Here is a 21,174-nt window from a genome sequence, read left to right on the forward strand (position 1 = left end):
ATGCCTCTTTAAGAGCAAGAAAGGCCTCCAAAGTCACCTCTTACTCAACATCTCCACATAAATGTCTAATAGCTATTCCATCAGCATCTGCAGCAATCAACATTCTTTTGACCGTTTCCAGATTCCAGCTACTTTTTGCCACATCTTACCTAGATTATCACAGTATCTTCTTACCTGGTCTCCCTGTTTTTACCCTTGATTACTTATTCATTCATTGAAAAGAATATTTGAGTACATAATATGTGCCAGGCATTACTACCAATTCTACAGTGAATAGAACAGATAAAAATCCCTGACCAGAACTTTTACTCTGTTCTCAGATATTTAAAAGTGATCGGTCTGATTGCTGTTTGAAGTTAATCATCTCTCTCCTTTGATCGAAATCCTTCGATTCACCTGCCCATGCTAATAGTCTCTATATGTTGCCAAAGATGAGGAAAAATCGGGTTTTAAGTTTGAAGTGCCTTTGCCTCTACTGACACTGTCATGTCACAGAGCATAGTTTGAATGCCGATGGAGAATGGGAGGTAGACTAGTCTCTCACAAGTAGGATTCTAGAAATGGAAGCACTGCGTTGCACGACTCCGGAGGCATCTGTATGATAGTGATCACTGACAGCGGTTTAACTACCGACCTTATTTTGCTGAATTTTTTTTGGACACATTGAGCTCTCAAAACACGTTGAAACATCACGAGTGTTTTCGAGCTATCACATGCAGTAAAGTACATTTTAAGTGTACCACTTGATTAATTTTTGCATGTGTATGTTCCCATGTAACTAATTCAGATCGAGATTCATTTTCGGCAGTGCTCCAGAAGACTCGCTTGTTTCCCCATTTCAGTCCATAGCATCTTCCAAATGTAACCAGTATTCTAACTTCTGTCACCACAAAATTAATTTTTCCTGTGTTTGAACTTTGTGTTGATGGCATGTTTTATATCTGGTTTCTTTCATGCAAAATTAGGTGTGTGAGAGTTATCAGTGTTGTAGATAGCTATATTTTTTTTCATTGCTGTGTAATATACATCATGAAAATATCACTATTCCACTGCTGATATTTAGGTTCTGTCCTGTTTTGGATAATATGAATAGTATGTCATTTGTTGGACATAAGCATTCCTTTCTCTTTTCGATCGGGAGTATAATGGCTGGATCATAGGCTATGTTTGTGGATACAGAATGTTAGGAGATAGTACAAATGGTAGTGTTGGCGTTCCCCTGAGGGTTTCGCGATGTCCTCCTGTATTTAATGGCTGTTAGCTGCTGTGTGACCCGTTATTTGTTCGTGCTTTGGTCTTCTCCCTGCTCTACCCCAAGCTACAGTTGAACAGAAGTAATGAGCGGAATTCAAAGACAAAGTATAATTGTAGAAGATGAGTATCAGTGATCTTTGGATCAGAAGGAAAATTCTCCAGTGTTCTTTCTGTTACCGCCATTCTATCAGTTTCAGTTTCATGTAATACTTGGAAATTTTTGAACGGAGTAGGAAACAAAACATGATTGAAAATCCTGTTCCTTAATAGCAAATGTTTGGCCTAAGGCATTAGGCTAGAATTGAAAGAGCTAACAGTTACTTGATTTCATGCACAGTACTGGTCACTAGGAGTACAAAGTGATGAGCAACGCGAATAGAGCTCACCCCCGGTATTGAGGCAGACCAACGATCACAGTCCGCTGTGTGGGGCAAAGCACTGAAGAAAAACTGTTTTGTTTTCATTTACTTTACACAGTATTCTCTGAATACTACAGCACTACTGACACAGGACGTGTAGGTTTTCCACATATCAGCCAATTCTGCAACACCAGCCGGGTGCCCTACAATTAAACTCAATTCCTACACCATCTCCCTGGAGACAGTGTCACACCTCCCAGGTTAAGAGCTCAGTCCCACAAGACGGCTACTTCAGATGCCAGTCGCAAGTCTACGTTGTTAACCTGTGCTCCTGACCAATACACAGTGCACTATACATTGGAAGTTCCACAACCCCCTCCTCAGGCTCAATTAATTTGCTAGAGGGAACCATATGAGCAAAGGCCCGAAACGTAAAGAAAGAACCAGACAAAAGTTCACCGAGACTGGAACATAGCGTGTAAGGGGAGAGCAGTGACACGAGCTGAGGCTGGACAGCTAAGTGGACACCGTAACAGGGACAGCTTTCAACAGTGACAGCCAGTGTCTCTGAGGAGTCGGTCTTTTCCAGACTCTGGGCTAATCAGATTCCATGGACGATCTCATTTAATACTCAAGATCCTTAAAAATATCGGTATGCTATTATAGATGATAAAATGAAGGTTCAGAGAAATTAAATAAGTGGCCCAGCCCTGGACCTATAAAATGACAGGTACAGGTCTTATCTAACTGATCGACAGCCTGTTCTCTTCACCACTCGTATAGATACTACCATATAAGCCATGCCTTTTCCTCCTATGAGCTCAGCTTATATGTGATTGAGGCATCATTTAGTGTTTCTCAAACTTGATACACAGTCCTTTTAAAGAAAAAGTTCACAGATCTTTAGGATCGATTTAAATCAGCTACATTCCTTAAATGTATGCAAACAAAACTAGTATAAACTGGTGCTTATACTGCTCATATGTAAAAATAAATATGCCCATTAAGCAAACAAAACTATAAAACTAATAAAATGCAAATTAAGTAGCATTAATTTAATGTGACTGTTGATGTTGTGCCGCAGTTGTCACTCCCGAGGCGTGAGCGCGGCACCCACGCGGAAGCACGGGCCCTGCTCGCTGAGCTGACCTCTGCCGCCTGGGCTCTGAACCCAGCCGAAGCAGTGGTGCCGACAGGATTGTACACGTGCAGGCTCTGAAATACAGCTTCTCTATTTTAATGCATCTTGAATTCAAAATAATAGAAATGGTCCAGACTTATGAAAATGAGATTTGATCTAGAATGTAATATGACTTATAGAGTCTTTTCTTATTTTTGCATTTTTGCTTCACAGGCGTTGGCACCAGGAATTACTACAGAAAGATTGGCTACAGGTTGCAAGGCCCATACATGGTAAAGACGCTGAAATAAAAGCCACACCAGTCCACCTTGATGTAGTATTGTCCTTAGCAAGAAATAGATTCCAGATGTCTTGACTGCTCAGCAGGGAGGCTGAGCAAAGCAAGTGGACCTACTCTGTTCCCTGGCACGAAGCTTCACCCTCATCCTGCAGCTGCAGAGACTGGAACCTGTTTTCAGCGGTGGCCAGGTGGCTGCTGTCACGCAGGGAGCCTCTGGCTCCCGGCGACCCATGCCACCCTCTCCTGCGTGTTCTCAACAAGCCACTTCAGTTTTCAAGGCTTAAGTCGTGTATCCAGTTTCTAAATTCTGCATGCGGCCTGCAGGTGACCTACTTTGACTCAGACACAGTGACAAAAGCAAATTAATCAACTCATTTGGATGTCATGATTCATGAAGTAAAACTAGGTATTGTCTCATTAGAAGAGTAAACTTAGAAGTAGGTTATATAATGTAGGGACACAAAGTCAAGTTGGAACATATGAAAACTGACAGACTTTGACCACGTAAGCATTCCAGCAGAAGACGAGGAGCTTTTGTTTCAATGGAAACCATTCTGGTTCCTGGTGTTTCTAACAACAGTGTGATAGAGAGGGAGTGAGGTTTGTATGTGTTTCAAGCTCGAAACCAGCCTTTTCCATTTGTGTGTCTACCGTCTACTACGAGCCTTTACAAACATCTTTTGTCTGTACTTCCCACCCTCTTGACAACTGCAAAACTGGGCAGCACTTACACCCAGAGAAGCGTTTGGCTTCCCTTTTGTCTGTCCTGTGCAGGCAGAGTGTGACATACTTGTGTCTTGGGTGGTGTGACCCTGAGTCAAGATTTCTTCCCACAGAAGCTGTTCCCTGACTTAATTCTTTAAGATAGATGTTGGTTTGTTTTAAGTGGAGAAAGATGAATCAACTCATATGAAAGCAGAAAAAAAAAAAAATAAGCCCAAATCTAAAAATGGGGGAAAAGACTGGCTTTTTCAAAGGTATTTTATAGAACTGCCTCTTTGTAACTTCCAGGTAATCTAAGGAGACTCAGCCTGGAGAGGGTCAGTTCTGAAAGAGCATGGCTTACCCCGTGCACCCCTTGCTTCTGTGGCATTTTACAAAGGTTTATTAAATGGAATTGATTCCCCTAAAAGTTTCAAGAAATAAAATCTTCAACATATGAAGAACCATGTAATGTTTTTTTCTCTCCCTGTCAATGCGGTGACATTTGCCATGAGTTTACAGGTTTGGGTTTCCAATCTGTGACACTGTTCATTTCCTTCTGGGTGCTGTTTGCCATTTCATTAAACTGCCTCACGGCAAATGGCATTAGCTTTCTCATGGGCTCACTGTGGAACTAGAGAGGCTTTCCAGGAGTGTAGTTTAGGGAATTTAGCTACTTCTCAATTATGCTTGTTTTCCCTTTAAAAATGAAACTATTAAACTAATAAAGCATATACCATAATGGTGTTAGCACACATAACGAGAGAGAATAGAGAGCGTGCTGGCCTCTCCCTGCAGTGTGACCTTGACTTACAGAGGCATCTCTAAGCCTCCATCTTCTCAGCCGTCGTATTTACCTAAATGGATCAAACTGTGTAAGGTACAGACAAGTCCTTTGTAAAATTACAAAGGCTTTTAAATGCCAATTTAGAGAAGGTTTTAAAGCAAAATTGCCAGTGACTTGCCCATTATTGAGGGATAGTAGTCATTGTTTCATCTGAATTTTCATTTCAGGGCTCAGGAGAATTCCTACCTCTTTCCAGCTCATCCGCAGGCTTCCTTGGAGTCTGCCAGCCTTGTGCAAAGATGCAGAACTTTTAAAGCTCTGCATGGGGTAGATCTCCTGCAGCCTTTCTGCCACTAGAAGCTTCAGCTTCTCTCCTCACTGAGGACTGATACTGCCATCCATGGCACTTGATGCCTCCATGGCCTGGCCAGAGATACATGCTCTCCAGGCCAACAGCTGCCTCATAAAGATCAGTCAGGTGTGATCCCAGGGCCTCGGCATGAAACCATTAAAGCTGCAGCTTATATTTGATCTGTATTGAACTTAGCAACCACCTCAAACCCAGATCCCTCTGCTTTTAGTTCACCTTGTTAAATCACCTAGAGTTTTGAAAAGATCAAGCCATATCGAAAACAGACCAAATCTATTTAAATAGAAAATGAGATTTAAGAAAATATATTAACCAGTGAAAGAGCCCGGGAAAGCTGTGTCTCAAATGGGAGAATGAACGAACCACTTTTAAAGGAAAAAAATTTCTACTGACGCAATACTGAAATGTATAACTTAAAACCAAAGCCAGAATGTTCTCTGAAAACATCTTTCAAATTGCAAATTTTCATTAACAAAGGTTTGTGGGTTTTTTTTTTTTTAAGGTACATATGTAATTGAAAATAAATTTTGTGAGGAGCTCACAGACCCCTAAATTTATGAAAGAGCTCACAATCTGAGCTCTGAAAACTTGGGCTCCTATGTTAACTCCGAAGCTTCGGACGAGTCCCCTCCCCTTGAGCTACTGTTTCCCATTTATAACATGACATAGATACCCCTCTCTTAGGGTAGGTCCAAGGATCAGATGTGGTCACATGTGAAAGACGCATAAACTATGATATTCTCTATATAAACAGTTGTCACTCTAATGAAGCAGCTTTTTGACAGATGTGTGACTTTGGGCGAGTAAACGCACTGCCTCTCAGCAAGTTTCCTATCTATAAAATGGAAATAAGAGTACGTCCTTCATGCAGTGATCGTGAGGAATGAATGAGCCTATGTGTGTAAGGTTCTTAAAACAGGGCCTGTGGAGCATAAAACACTAGAAGTGGTACGAGCCGTTACTAATGCCTACAAGTACAGCATTTGGCCCATTTTAACAAGTTTCTTATCTGTTGGCAATAAAACTGATTTTTGCCAGAAGCCAGTATCAGAAGAATAGCATCTGGTCCTCTGAGGCCTTTTCTCCCATCCTCTGGTTGGTCCTTCTATTACATTCACATAAATCTAGGGTTGCAAATCATCAGATCCGTGCTTTGAGGGACAAGAGATTAGCTGAGACTCCGCAACAGCAAAAAACATCTTGAAATATCCCTGTAAGTCTGAGAGCTTCCTGGAAAATTGTCCAGTGTCAGAACGGACTGCAAATCCCATGTGCTGGTGGCTGTGTCCCCTCCGGCAGTCCCTCTGACGGGGGTGGGGAGGACAGGCGGTCTGACATTACTATACGTTAGTTGTGTATGCCAGCGGCATGTTTGTTTCATTCTTTGAAAGTTCCAAAAACCTAAGTTTACAGACTTGTTAAAGAAATGGATTTTAACAGACACATAATCAAATACATGCCCGTAGAAAGTAGCAAACCAGTTGCTTTTCTACATCCAAATGTGCAGCATTATCTCCCGTCTCTTCGCACGCTTAGAACACTTGTCCACCTGGAAAACACCTCCGTGTGCAGAGTCTGCATCAGGCCCCACGTTCTCTAGGTGACCGACCCTCACTGCAGGCCTAAAGGTGAACACTAGTCTCCCCCGAGTAACGAATGAAGACATGGGCCTCAAAAGCAGAGCCGCCACGTCCAGTTCCAGTCAGTACCAGTCCTGAAATGTCTGTGGGTCACATACACTCATGAAAAGGGCCCCCGGAGCAGCCTGGCCAGCAGCCCTGGTCTCGGCCACGGAACAGATTTCAGAGTTCGACCTGAGTCAGTGACAGATTTTCTCACGCCTCTCTACCTCCCATTTCCTTTTTAAGGGCAAAAATGTTTTCCCTCTTTACACAGAAAGCTGACCCTAGCAGGTCATGAGCGGTGAGCCTGCTTTCACATTTCATTCCCGCAACAAACAATCTGTGTCGTCATCTTAGTTTTTACAGTTGCATTCAGTGGACGTGGATGGCCTCACCAAGGGAAAATACAAAAGAGAGTCTGCTCTTTTTATTTAAATAAAAATAGCTCAGGGGGTTATAAAAATTATACATACCCGTATGTATTGAAACAAATGAAATATAACGAAAAAGCGCAAGATAACCTGAAATCTCGCCGTCGGAGGCGGCCATGCTAAGCACTGCGGTGACTGTCCTTCCATCCACCTCCCCCCACACACACGATCAGGTCTGCATTAAACGGTCACGCTGTGTGTGGCTTTGTAACCTTTTTTGCTTCACAAAATGTAATGTTTACACATGGATCGACATATCTTTTTTAATGACAACCTAATATTCCATTGTCTGCAGATGCCACGATGTAGATATTTCGTGTCATATTCTTTTTAGTCTCATCACAATGGCTAGAGTCACATGTTAAGCATGGGGACGCACACATTATTCACTCCATACTGAAATTTGCTTCTTTAAAGTTTGGTCTACGAGTACTCACTCATCCACACCAGGCTTCCTCAATGTCCCTTTAGTTCTACTCTCAAGTCTCTCCGTCCTTCATTCATGACCCACCTTCCAGGGGGTGGGGGAGAAGTAAACTTGTCTGGCACTTGGCCTTTTTTGTTCAGAACACAGCAGCACATTGAATCGCGAACAAGTCCCATCAATACAAAATGCCAGGCTGCCGGTTCGCTGAAGGGCACTGGAGCGTGAACGCGGTTTCACTGAGGTTAGAGGTGACTGTACCTCATATTTTCTCCCCTGATAGAAGTTGCTGCTTCAAGACAGATGACTCTGCCAGCTGAAGCCCTGCACAGAAGGGACCGTTCTTGTCTGCAAGGTTAGCGAATGTGAGTGCCAGGAAGGGGACAGTAGCTGCTGCCCCACCTGGGCCCGTGGGGAAGGGCTCAGGATTTGGATCCCTCACGTATGAGCAGAGCAGTTGGCTGCCTGGGTTCGACACTTGCTTCTCCTCTGTCTAGCTTTGCAAGAACTAGGGTCTTAGACCACTGATGTTTGGGGTGTTGGGGCAGCAGGCAAAGGATCTTACACATTTAGCTGAAGAAAAGGAAAGGAACACTTGGGAAAGAGAGGAAAGAGGAAATAATATGTTGAGCAGAAAGGGCTGGTCTTGTCCTCATGACGGTCCTGAGGTAGGAATTGCAGTCACCATTTAAATGAGAAACCGAGGTTCGAAACAAGGCCGCAAAGCTAGCAAGCGAAGAGCTGAGTATAAAGGCAACAGATTGACTTGCAAAGATTCAAGGACTCTAATACCTACAAGCAGTGGTGGCTCTAGAATTTTAAAACAAAGGGTTTCAGGCTAGTAATAGGGTTGGGAAAGGAGTTTTTGAAGCTGCATTTGTCTAGTAGGTACTGTTCGCCTCCACCCCACCTGCCGTAACCACTTCTTGGTACAACTGCCAATGAGCTCTTCTTTTCAAAACTACTTGATGAAATAGGGCTAAGATATACATCCAAAGAACTTGAGAGTGGGGGCAATATGGAAAGAAGGAACTAGTAGTAAGTCAGCAATCTACATAGAGAACTGAAACTAAGTAACTGGAAGTCACTGTTATAGAAAAGAATGAAAGCTTCTGGGTTCAAATAAAGGATTAAATACACATCTAGTTTTGCTCCAACCCAAAGCCCACACAAGACTAAAGGGGACCTTTTTTTTTTTAATCTACAAGAAGAGGAAGAACAAAAGACAAGATAAAAGTGATACAACTGTGGAAGCTATACCACAATGGACAGTAGTAACTCACTTAGCTCTTGAGACTGAGCAGTGGAGAAGTTCACAGCCAATACAATTTATATCACAGGAACTTCGAAAGCCACAGGAACTGACAGCAGCATAACCAGAGAGCAAGAGGCCAAAACGAGGAGGAACGATGAAAGTTGTTTGACAGCAAGTAGGTCCCTAGGTCCCCGTAACTCATTCCCTGCATTAAGCAGATGCTCCGTTCCCATCTCAGCAACAGTCGGAGGACCATTGGATGGGAGAACTCGAGACAAAGTTGAAGGTCAGGCTAATGTAACTGAGAACGAGATGATTAAGTGAACCTCTGCGTACCAGATAGTGAGTACTGAGACTTCACTCGTCCTTCCCAGTGCCATTTTTCAGAATGCTGGCAGCCAAACTACCCTGCAGGCCAGAAATTGAAAGTCTCTTTTGGAGAATCCAACCAGCCCTAGAGGAAAGACCTAAAGACACTTCTTATAGAATTTCTCAAGAAACAACCCAGATGGCCACTCTACAGCAAAGTCAGTAACTCCCTTGTCAGGGAATGAATATTTGTGTCCCCCTAACATTCGTATATTGAATCCCCATCCCTCAGTGTGACTATGTAGAGGTAGAGACTTTCTGAAGGTAAAGTGAGGTCATAAGGGCGGAGCTTTGATCCAATAATATCCACGTCCCTACAAGAAGAGACGAAGGAGGAGAGTGGCATCACCAAGGTGACATAGGTCCCTCCTGACTTGGCTCCCCCTCACAAGAACAACTAGCAACTATTCTTGTCCAACATGGACACCAGTGAAAGAATCCTGGAACACAGGGGTGAGGCGGAAGCACCCCCTGCACCACAGAGGCCAAGACAGGCAGCATTGGGAGGGTCAGGGAGCCAGGGCCCAGTGCGCTCACCCCCAGGCCCACAGAGCACCACATCAAGACGTCTCCTCTAAGTCTGCGGTTCTTCCAGTGGGAAAAGAAAGCCCAGAGAGGACATCCAGATCCCCCAGCATTGTGGGTTACTTTACGGGAGCCCCCATTCTGGTCTTTCCCCACAGGGATTGTAGGGGAACCTATGGGACTTGAGCACTGGGAATCTGATTGTAACGGAGAAGCAGAGAGGGGCTTTCAACAAGCAGCACTTGAATCTTGGCAAATCCGAGTTCCTACCTGCAGTGCCCAATTAGCCTCAACCATTGCAGCCGCCTTGCTCATCTGCAGAGCCAGGGAGCGGCACAGTCTGACCAGGGAACTCAGTGAAATGCGGGTCTGCCTGATCCAGGGCCTCCACGAGCTTCGCCAGCTCTGGAGCCTGGTCGCCCCCACCCAGGCAGGGGAGCTGAGTCACAGCCTGGCTCCTTGCTGAATGTAGCTCCCAGCCCTGTCTGAACAGAAAGCCTGGCCAGAACATTTGGAAGCTGTGCAGCCCAACAACAGGAGAGTATGACAGGCAGAGCTGATCATCTGCAGAGCAAAGCCAGTGGCACCACTTGGCCAGGGAACTGGGGGCATGGGTCAGCTTGAGTCAAGTCCACAAAGAGCCTTGTTGGTTTTGGAGCTGCTTTTCCTATTCAACCCTGGCAGGGGAACTGATTTATAGTTTGCCCATTGCTGAATACGGCCTTCAGCCCACGCTACCAGGGAACCTAATCAGAGCACATGCGAAGCTGCATAGCCCATCCACTGCCCCGCTTACAGAGGCTCTTGAAAAGAGAGCACGGCCGGTGCTTTTCCCGTCTGAAGAGCAAACCCAGTGGCCCCGACTGGCCAAGGAATTCAGTGCACAGTCTTGCCTGATTCAGATCCCCACACAATGAACCCTGCAGTCCCTAAGGCCTGTCCTGCTGTCCCACCAGGGCAGAGAAGCTAAGTCATAGTGCTGCCTCCTGATGAGTATTGTATAAACTCTATAAACACAGAAAAGACATTTGACAACCGTGTAGTCCTCGCCATCAAATAAGCCTAACCAGAGAACCCAGGCAACAGCAGAGCTCGTCCTACAGGCTTGCTTGAGCAAGAAACCAAGCCCGCGGCCCTAACTGTTCTCAGACAAAAAATCTATTAGGCATAATCAACAAATTCAATAAAGCTGCAGAATACAAAATTAACATACAAAAATCAGTAGCATTTCTATACAGCACGTCCTCAAATAATGTCATTTCATTCACCATTATTTTGTTATAACATTGATGAGATGCCATAGAAACTTAACTCGTTTATATAAATTAGCCTATGATAAATTTGGTTTCATTTAATATCGTTTCACTTAAAGTCACAGAACCTACTAATGACGTTAATTGAGGACTTACTTTACATTAACAATGAATTATCTGACAATAAAGAAAACCATCCTATTTACAATGGCATCAAAAACAATAAAATACTTAATAGATTTAGCCAGAAAGGTGAAAGATTTCTACACTGAAAACTGTAAGACATTAATGAAAGAAAGTGAAGAGACTCAAATAGAAAGGTATTCATGGATGGGAAGAATTAATAGTATTTAAATATCTATACTATCCAGAACTATCTATAGATTCAATGCAATTCTTATCAAGATTACAATGGCATTTTTTTTTTTACAGAAGTAGAAAAAAACAATTCTAAAATTTATGTGGAACTGCAAAAGACTTCGAACAGCCATAGCAATCCTGAAAGAACAAAGTGGGAGGCATCGCATTTCCTAATTTCAAAGCAACAGTAATCTAAACAGATGCTATTGGCATAAAAACAGACACAAAAAGATATTAAACAGAATAGAGAGCCCAGAGGGGGGAAAAAACCCATGCGTGCACAGCCAACTAATATTAACAAAGGTATCGAGAATACTCAATGGAGAAAAGGCAATCTCTTTGAGAAATATTGCTAGGAAAATTCATATTCATGTATAAAAGATTGAAACTAGACCTCTATACAATCAATGGTGTATTATTCAGCCATAAAAAGAAGGAAATTTTACCATTTCTAATAATACAGACGGGCCTTGAGGGCATTATTCTATGTGAAATAAGACAGAAAAAAATACTGTATAATCTCACTTATATGTGGAATCTTAAAATGGATGAGGGAGGGGGAAGAGGGAGAGAGGGGGAAGGAAAGAAATCAAACTCATAAGAAAAGAGATCAGATTTGTGGTTACCAGAGGTGGGGGGTAGCGAGACGGGGAGTAAGATGGCAGTGGTCAAAAGGACAAACTCCCAGCTGCAAGGCGAGTGCTGGGGATGTACCGTGCACCACGACGGCTAGAACTAGCGCTGCTACGTGTTACATAGTAAAGTTCTAAAGAGAGCAGATCCTAAAAGTTCTCACCACAAAGAAAAAGGACTTTTTCCTTTTTCCTTTTTGTGTCTGCATGAGATGATGGATATCATTTCACAATACATGTAAGTCAAAGCATGCGGTGCACCTTAAACTTCCAGTGCTGTATGTCGATCATATCTCAATACAACTGGAAAAACTAGAGGCAGCAGAGGACACATGCTCTCTCTCCACCATGTCAAGGGCACGATGAGAAGGCAGCCATTTTCAAGCCAGAAATAGTCCTCACCAGGAACCAGGCCTGCCAGCACCTTGACCTTAGCCTTCCCAACCTCTAGAACTGTGAGAAAATAAATCCCAGTGGTCTAAGCCTCCAGTCTGCGGCACTTTGTTATGGCCGCCCCTGCGAACTAGTACGCCCAGTGTCCACCCACAGCTTCCTATCAGCTTTTTCATCTTCTATTCACGAGAAGACAGCCAAGGATTATTAGATTTCTGAGGAAAAGATTTATCATAGAAGACAAAAAACAAAAACAGGAGAAAATGACTTGGAGAAAACAGATACATTGAGTAAAAAAGTTCAAAACTCATTAATAGCCTCAAAGAGATATGAGATATCACATCAATGAAATAACAAGATATACAGATATATAATTCTTTCTCATTCGCAAAGCTAAACATGATGGGACCCTGTAAGAAAACCATTCAAGATATTTTCCCAATGCCAAAGGACATGAATCCCCAGCTTCAAATGGAATTGTGATTTTCAGGTGTGATAGTCTGAAAACAGATCCATACCAAAGTGCAGAACTGTGAAATTTCAGAACACTAGAGAGCAAAAGAAGATACACAAGTTTTGATGGGGCTGCAGAACAAGTTATACACACAAAGGACCAGGAACCAAGATGGTTTGGGACTTCTCAGCAGCATCACTGAAAGCAAAAGAGAAAGCAAGCCTTCAAAATTCTGAAGGGAAAAATGTCCAAATTCTATTCTCGGCCAAATTATTAGATATAAGGATAGAATAAAGACCTTTTCAGATATTTAAGATCTCAAAAAATTTTATTCCCATGTGTTCCTTCTCAAGAAGCTACTGAAGAAATACTCTACCTCAGAAAGAAGATGCCATTAGAGAGGAGATAAAGGATATCCAACATGTGAGAGAGCAGACAGGAATCCTCCGACGATGGTGAAGGAGATTCAAGAATGATGTTGTACCCAGTGCAGAGGGGAACAGATCCATACTACAGTAGAGTGACTCACTACACAGACATGTTGAGGAATGTCACCCGCAAGTCCCCACTGCAATTATACCCTCTTTACAACCTGAGCACAGAATGCTCACGTGAGTTTGTTCCAGGTTCTCATTGGTACCAAGCTTGTCTTTGTGATGTGTGGATGAAATTTGTGCTCCCCCTCCTTGCCTGGCATCCAAATCCTCTGAGGTCAACCATGATGAGAACAGAAGCAGAAAAAAAGGGCAGCCTCCTGTCTCTGGCCGATGTCTGCCAGATGTCCCAGCACCTGTCCCAGACTACAGTCCTGCCTGATGCTGGGAGCCCTCTACTTCCAAAGACAGACTCGTGAGCCTGCCCAGTGGCTTCTCCAGCAGAGGCACTTGTGACACCTCAGGGTAGCTGAAGCCTGACTACGGTCAGTCTCTGCTCAGCTCATGTTCTCCCGGGAGCCTTCCTCACATAGCAGCAAATCACCCTGTCCTTATGCAGCTGGGCAAAGCTTTAAAAACACATACAGACAGACCTACAGACAGGCATACGGGATGATTAGAGAGATGGGGAGACAGGGAACTGTGATTGTGGAGGTACATACAGGGCTCTTCTAAAGTTGTGATAAGGTAAGACCACATGCTTATTTTACTTCTCTTTACTTGATACATTTCTGTTATTTAAAGGGTTAAGAAAGAATAGCTATACAATATAAGAACTGTAATATAATCATAATGGACCGGGACGCACGGTCAACTATAAACAAAAATTAGGAAGGAGGAGAAACAAAGGCAAGATAGAAACATGAGTACACTAATTTCCTCATAGTTCGTAGCAAGAATCAATAGATCCAACTTCATTTTAAACTTGATAGAGAAGCAGAGGCTAAAGTCGTAACAGCCATTAAGAGAAGAACTGAAAACAGTCCACAAACATCCAATTTGCAAGAACAGCTGGGAGAATGGTACAGAAAGACCATGAAGCATGAGGCCGGCGGACTTACGATGTACATAAACTTTTCCACACTATTTTATTTTACTCTGGAAAAAAATAGTTGTTTAAAAAAGTAAAGTAATAATTGAAATGAAGGTTGCAAGGAAGTATTAAAGACAAAAGATAACACCATTGAAACCAAACATATACTTGTAATTTTAACAAATATAAATGGGATGAACTCACGTTAAGTCAAATAATAAAATCCGATTATATGTTGAACATGAGAAATTTAAGATAAAGTGACTCAGAAAGATAGAAATTAACAGGTCTCTAACCCATAATTTATTAAATATCAACCAAAAGCAAAAGCTGAGATTATTATATAAATATCAGACATAGCTGAATTTGAGGCTAAGACTTTAAGTTTTTAAAATATTTTAAAGTATTAAACCCATAAAAGAAAGCTTTATCATGTGAGAGCTGATGATCCACACTGAAATCATAATTGTCAACGATCAATATGCACCAAACGACAGTATCAAAATGTATAAATGGTTAAGCATCATTTTCAAAAAGGTAAAAATTCTGACTCACAGGCAAATATAAAAAGAACACATGGCAAAGATTTTATTTAACAAAGAAAGAGCCAGAAAGATGTTAAAATGTCAAAAGACCATTTGAAGAGCTAGATAGGTAGATATAATTAACAGATTATAGGTTAATGTCCAACAGGCCACAAACAATAAACGTTGGAGTTATCTATCCTCAGGAGTGTTTTCCGTCTCTGTGACAACTACCTACGAGTTAAACTCTGCCCCTACAGCCTTGTGAAACACCTAATAAATAGAGTCAAGGCCAGCACCGCACTCACAGAGCACGTAGCTATCTGTCCTGCCGGTTTCCAGGTCCAGATAACTTTTCTTGCAGAAGCACAAAAACCTGGACATGCAGTGAAATGAACAAAACACAACAGCAAGAGGAGACTCATTCACCTGTCAGGGTCAGCTCAAATGATTTTCTAAAATAAGTAAAAATATAGAGCAGGGGCTACAATCTCAAATGCCCTCAAGGGTCATGGGATTAACGAATGAGAGAAGTTTTAGAAAAAGGTCAACCAAAGTACAATAAACTATGGTATAGGTGCATGCTTCAAGCAGGATGTGATGATTCTCTGCCTATTGTCTCCGAATTTTGGCCAAAGTCCCCAAGCTGAGGGTGATAGTGACAAGGATCTCCACTTCTACAGAGAGCTGGGATTTAATCAACTATAGGGGCTTAATAAACTATAGCAAAACCAATAATCCAGTAAACTAGAGCAGAAAATATCTAGCTGGATACTTCCAACCTAAAAAGAGAAGCCTGAAACAGGAAAGAATTCTTTGAAGGAAGTGTATGGGAGGAGAGGAAGGAGGAAGGGGCCCCCAAGGGAACCGCTAAGCAAGATGGGGAATGCCAGGGAAAAGGGGAGCCTGACGTCTCCCTTCAGCTGTAGAAACTCATGAGCTGATCTAGGTGAGGCCACCAGGGCATACATGGTGAGAGAGGGATTGGGGAGAAACTGAGTCATGGGATGTGTGTGAACCATGGAGCCTGGTGCCTGCATCTGAGAAAGGGTTCTCAAGCAGGAGGCCAAGAGGAACAGGGCAGCAGGGTGAGGACAGGGGACAGCGGTGAGTACCACGGCCAGGATAAACTCGCCCCCGTGAAGCCAAGGGACTCGGGGAACACCACCACTTGAGGCATCTTAAAGTTACTCCTCCCTAGAGGGGTGTCTGCAGCAAGGAAGGGACTCAGCAGAAAGATCCTGTCTTGGTGTGTGTTACACATAACACAGACTGGGGGCTTATAAGCCACAGAAATTTATCTCTCACTGCTCTGGAGGCTGGAAATATAAGACCAAGGCACTGGAGGCTCAGTGTGTAGTGAGAGCCCACTTCCCAGATCAGAGATGGCCATCCTTCTGTGGCTTCTCATGGCAGAAGGGGCAAGGGAACTCTCTTGGGTCTCTCTTATAAGGGCACTGATCTCATTAAATGAGGTCTCCGCTTTCATGATCCAAAGGCCCTTCCTCCTGATACCATCACAAAGTGGGGTAGGATTTTGACATATGAATGGGTGGGGGGGGGGGAGGCTCAAACTTTCAGACCGTAACGAGACAATAGATGCAGAATGGGGTGTGGGGTGGAGATCAGGGTGGGGAGAACATCCTGAGAGCAAGAAGTGATACAGCACAGAGGCCCTTGCAAAGATCTTTCCAGAACCTGGAAATGCACCTGAGCATTTAGAGTAAAGAGGCCTTACTGCAGCACTGTGTCACATTATAATGCTTTACTTCTTTTCCTCTTTGCCTCTGGCATCCCTGCCCCTTCCCCGGCCATACACACCTGTGAGGAGCTTGCAGCAGGAGGAAGAAAGGGGAACACAGCAAGATGGAGCAGAAGTAAAGAGGACCTCCCGGGCCCCTGCTAGAGGGGAGGACAAGTATGGAACTGGGTGTGACATCACAGTTCCTGACTTAAACTGGCTTGGACTTTCAAGTGCCTGCAGATGAGACTGTTCTTAGAGTTAAAACAGAGAAACCTGAATCTGTCCGAAATGTCACTGGGGGAGCAGAGAAGGAGATTGATGGAATCATGTGAAGGCAATGGTGGAAATAGATAAATAAGTAAACTAACAGTTTCCTGACACTGCCTTGGTGCCCCCACAGAGGCCTAGGAAGGAGATATCTAAGTGAGGGACTAGAATTCAGACAGCTGAAGATATTTAGACTTAAACTTCTTATCCAGATCAGGAGTGTAAAAAATCATGTGAGACTAAGAAAAGATTTTGGAAAAGGATTTTTTAAAGAAAGACCCACCCATTTCCTCAGTGTGTTGCCTCTCACCTGAATAAGGCTCCCACAGGACCCTCTGAGAGCCTGCTAAGTGCCCCTCCCACATGGGCCCAGCATTTCCCTCCCAGAGAACCTGGAAGGTTCTGACAGCCCCTCCAGGGAGAGTGAAAGCAACGGGAGTGAGGAAAGCCACAGGGGAGAATGCATACCCCCAAGATTTATCTAGACACAGGCACTCAAGTGTTCCCATGGACACAGAAGAGAAAGCCAGTATGGGGTATCTAGGGACTTTCCAAAAGATGCTTCCTAGAGGGGCAAATAGTTCTTGGCCAGGAAACTAGAAGCACGCCAGATTCTGAGGGCTGCAGAAGGAGCAAGGGCCAACCAGAATAGAGATGCAGGACCTTCAGCCTCAAGTCAGGCTAACCTTCTGCTGGCCCAGAAAGCACAAAGCTGGCCTAGGATAAGCCTATCCTATTAAACTCCCCCCCACCCTGACTGGTCTCTAGACCCAGCCCTTCATCTTGCAGGGAGTGGGGAGGAGTCACTGGCACCCACCCCACTTTAGCAGGTCCCCAGAGGATGGAAGGGCAGAGATCATACCTTTGAAGTGTGAATATTATATGAGAAGATACACTCTAATTGTTGAATTGAGATTCTGTTGAGGGGCTTAAAGAAAAAGGACATCTTATTATCTAAGAGAGGGCATAAAGGTCATGGGAGACCCCTGAGACCCTCCCATCAGATGAGCTCCTTCAAGATAGTAGTAACAGGGCTTCTGGTCAAGATGGCAGAGTAGGTAAACACTGTGTTCGCCTCCTCCCATGACCACATCAAAATTACAACTAAATTACAGAACCATCATTGAGAATCACCTGAAGACTAGCAGAACAGAAGTTCTATAACTAAGGATATAAACAAGAAACCATGACGAGACTAATAGGAGAGGGCAGAGATGCGAAATGAGCTGGTCCCATATCCATGTGTGGTGCTTAAGAATCAGGAAGGATATCTCAGCTGTGGAGGTACCCGCTGAGGAGCAAGGGGCCCCAGCCCCACACTGGGCTGCCCAGCCCACAACTCCAGTACTGGAAAGTGGAGTCCCTATAACATCTGACTATGAAAACCATCAGGGATTCCATCGGAGATGGAGGGCTGCTGGTGACCTAGATGCTGCATGTCTTAAAGGGCCCAAGCACAGATTCACTTGCTCACAGATTCACTCATTCTGGACTCTAGCACAGAGGCAGCAGCTTGAAAATGCTAGAATATACAAGTAGGAAATAAATTGACTAGCTTCAGGGCAAGGGCTGGAGGGGAAGGGGTTGGGAATGCTCTCTCCAGAGACAGAATTGCTGGTATCATTATTGCTTTCTTGAGTCCTCCCCCTACCTAGCCAGCATAGCGCTGGCGGGTGCCAATCTGAGTCTTCCCCCTACCTAGCCAGCATAGCGCTGGCGGGTGCCAATCTGAGTCCTCCCCCCACCTAGCCAGCATGGCGCTGGTGGGCGCCATTACTCTGGCTAACACAGTTCACTCTGCCCTTGTGATTCCCAGAGGTGCCACACCACCCAGCTCGCACACCCAGCCAAATCTCTTCCAGTGGCTCCTCCATATAAGAAATCTGCCTCAGCTGGCCCTGTGGACCTCCCAAAGGTCCACAAACCCCAAACAAGCACTGGCTGGCCTCAGTATGCTCTGTACGTCTTGCTAAATGGCCTCAAGCCCGGCATAAGTGGTTCCCAGCCTCAACTTGCACTATAACTCCCATCTGGTGACCCTGAGCCTGTCATAAGCTGCAGCCAGTGTTACCTTGGAATGAAGCTTCAACTATGCAACTACAAGCCCAGCACAAGTAGCAGCTGACCTCAGCTCACATTGTGATGCCCACAAAAGCATCCCAAGCCCAATACTAGTGGCAGCCAGCCTCAGTTCATAGCATAGCCTCTCACAGGCACCTCCAAGTCCAGCACAAGTAAGTGGCAACCGACTACAGATCACTTCTTAGCTCACCAGGAGGCCCCAAACCAGGCACGAATGGTGGCCGACACAAAAGTCCCTCCAAAAAGCCTCTAGAATCAACTTCAGACCTCACCAGAGTACCACTCAATCAGTTCCACAAAGGACACACCCAAAGGGTGGACTTGCTGGCACCAGAACCCTGCTAAAGCAACTCCCATTCTGTGGGGTTAGCCCACATACAACAGCTTCTCCTGGGTAGTCAAAGCTGCCCCCATGGCCAGTCAGCCCCACCAACTGGTCAATCCCACCAGTTGACATGCCGACAACAATCAAGGCTCAACTACAACAGGAAGGTACATACGACCCACACAAGGGACAATCCTAGAGTATCCAGCTCAGGTGAAGGGAGACTGTACCACTGAGCTTCACAGGATACCAACTACACAAGGCCACTGTGCCAAGACCGGGAGACATAGCAGACATACCTAATATACAGGAAAAAAAAAATACAGGAAGTCAGCCAAAATGAGGAGACAAAGAAACATGTCTGAAATGACAGAAGAGGACAAAACACCAGAAAAAGAAATAGAGACAAGAAATGTACCAGATACAGAGTTCAAAACACTGGTTATAAGGATGGCTCAATGAACTTAGGGGAAGAATAGGTGAACTCAGTGAGAACCCCAACAAAGAGATAGAAACCACAAAAAAAGAATTTGTCAGAAATAAAGAATACAATAACTGAAATGAAGAATACATTAGAGGGAATCAACAGCAGATTAGATAAAGCACAGGACTGAATCAGAAATCTTGAAGACAAGGTAGAAGACACCTAATTAGAACAGTAAAAAGAAAAAGTCAAAAAATGAGGCTAGGTTAAGGAACCTCTGGGACAACATCAGGCATACCAACATTTGCATCACAGGGGTACCAGAAAGAAAAGAGAACAAGGGATTGAACACCTGTTTGAAGAGATAATGAGTGAAAACTGCCCTAGCCTGGCAAAGGAAATAGACATACAAGGCCAGGAAGTGCAGAGAGTCCCAAATGAGATGAACCCAAAAAGGCCCACACCAGGACACACCATAATTAAAATGCCAAGGGTTAAAGACAAAGAGAGTCTTAAGTAAGAGAAAACAGTTACATACAAGGAAGCTCCCATAAGACCTTCAGCAGATTTTTCAACAGAAACTTTGGAGGTCAAAAGGGACTGGCACAAAATATACAAAGTGGTGAAAAGCAAGGACCAACAACCAAGATGACTCTGCCCAACATTTAGAATTGAAAAAGAGAGCTTCCCGGACTAGGAAAAAACTAAAGGAATTCATCACCATTCAACCAGTATTACAAGAAATGTTAAAGGGATTTTTATAAGGAGAAAGGGTCAAAACCATGAATAAGAAAATATAGGAAAAGAAAAAGTTTCTCACTGTCAAAGGCAAATAAATTGTAAAGGCAGTTAGTTGACCAACTATAAAGCTAATGCAAAAGTTAAAAGGAAAAGGTAGGAAGATTATGTATAATTATGATAAAAAATTAAGGAATACACACACACACAAATAATAATGAAAACATAAGCATGGAGGGGATGAGTGAAAATTGTAGTGATTTTAAAATGTGCTAAATCTTAAGTGACCATCAACCTAAAATAGGCTGTTAAAAACATAGCTTGGTACATATGAAGCACATGGTAACCACAAACCAAAACTCTACAAGAGATATACAAGAAATAGAGAGGAATCCAAATGTGACATTATAGGGAACCATCAACATATAAGAGAATAAGAAGGAAAGAGAGAATTACAAACACAATCAGAAAACAATTAATGAAATGGCAATAACTACATAACAATAATTACTTTAAATGTAAATAGAATGCTCTAATCAAAAGACTAGGATGGCTAAATGGATTTTAAAAGCAAGACCTGTACCTATGCTGCCTACAAAGACTGACTTCAGATCAAAAGACACACAGACTGAAAGTAAAGGGATAGAAAAAGATATTTCATGCAATTGAAAATGAAAAAAAAAAAAAAACTGGGGTAGCAATACTCATACCAGACAAAATAGACTTTAAAACAAGGGCAGTCACAACAAAGAGCATTTTCATAATGATAAAGCATCAATCTAAGAGAATGTAACTCTAGTATGTGCCCAACGTGGATCGTCTAAATATATAAAGCACATATTGACAGACATAAATGGAGACACTGAGAGTAATACAGTCACAGTGGAAGATTTTAACACCCCATTGACATCAGTGGATAGATCATCCAGACAGAAAATCTACAAGGAAACATTGGCCTTAAATAACACATTATTCCAGATGAACTTAATTGG

The 21,174-nt window shown here is 43.5% G+C and overlaps 1 protein-coding gene across 1 annotated transcript in view; it reads left to right on the plus strand.

The window, feature by feature from the left end:
- ELP3 (elongator acetyltransferase complex subunit 3) overlaps nucleotides 1-4,197 on the plus strand; it is a 70,605-nt gene extending 66,408 nt beyond the window's left edge. The window contains exon 15 of the mRNA XM_016144648.2: nucleotides 2,968-4,197. Coding sequence (XP_016000134.1) covers nucleotides 2,968-3,044 — 77 coding nt within the window. The 3' untranslated portion in view covers nucleotides 3,045-4,197. The remainder of the gene's footprint in view (nucleotides 1-2,967) is intronic.
- Nucleotides 4,198-21,174: the final 16,977 nt, after the last annotated feature.

This window comes from Rousettus aegyptiacus, unplaced genomic scaffold (genome assembly GCF_014176215.1).
Source record: "Rousettus aegyptiacus isolate mRouAeg1 unplaced genomic scaffold, mRouAeg1.p scaffold_m13_p_16, whole genome shotgun sequence".
Classification (NCBI taxonomy): domain Eukaryota; kingdom Metazoa; phylum Chordata; class Mammalia; order Chiroptera; family Pteropodidae; genus Rousettus; species Rousettus aegyptiacus.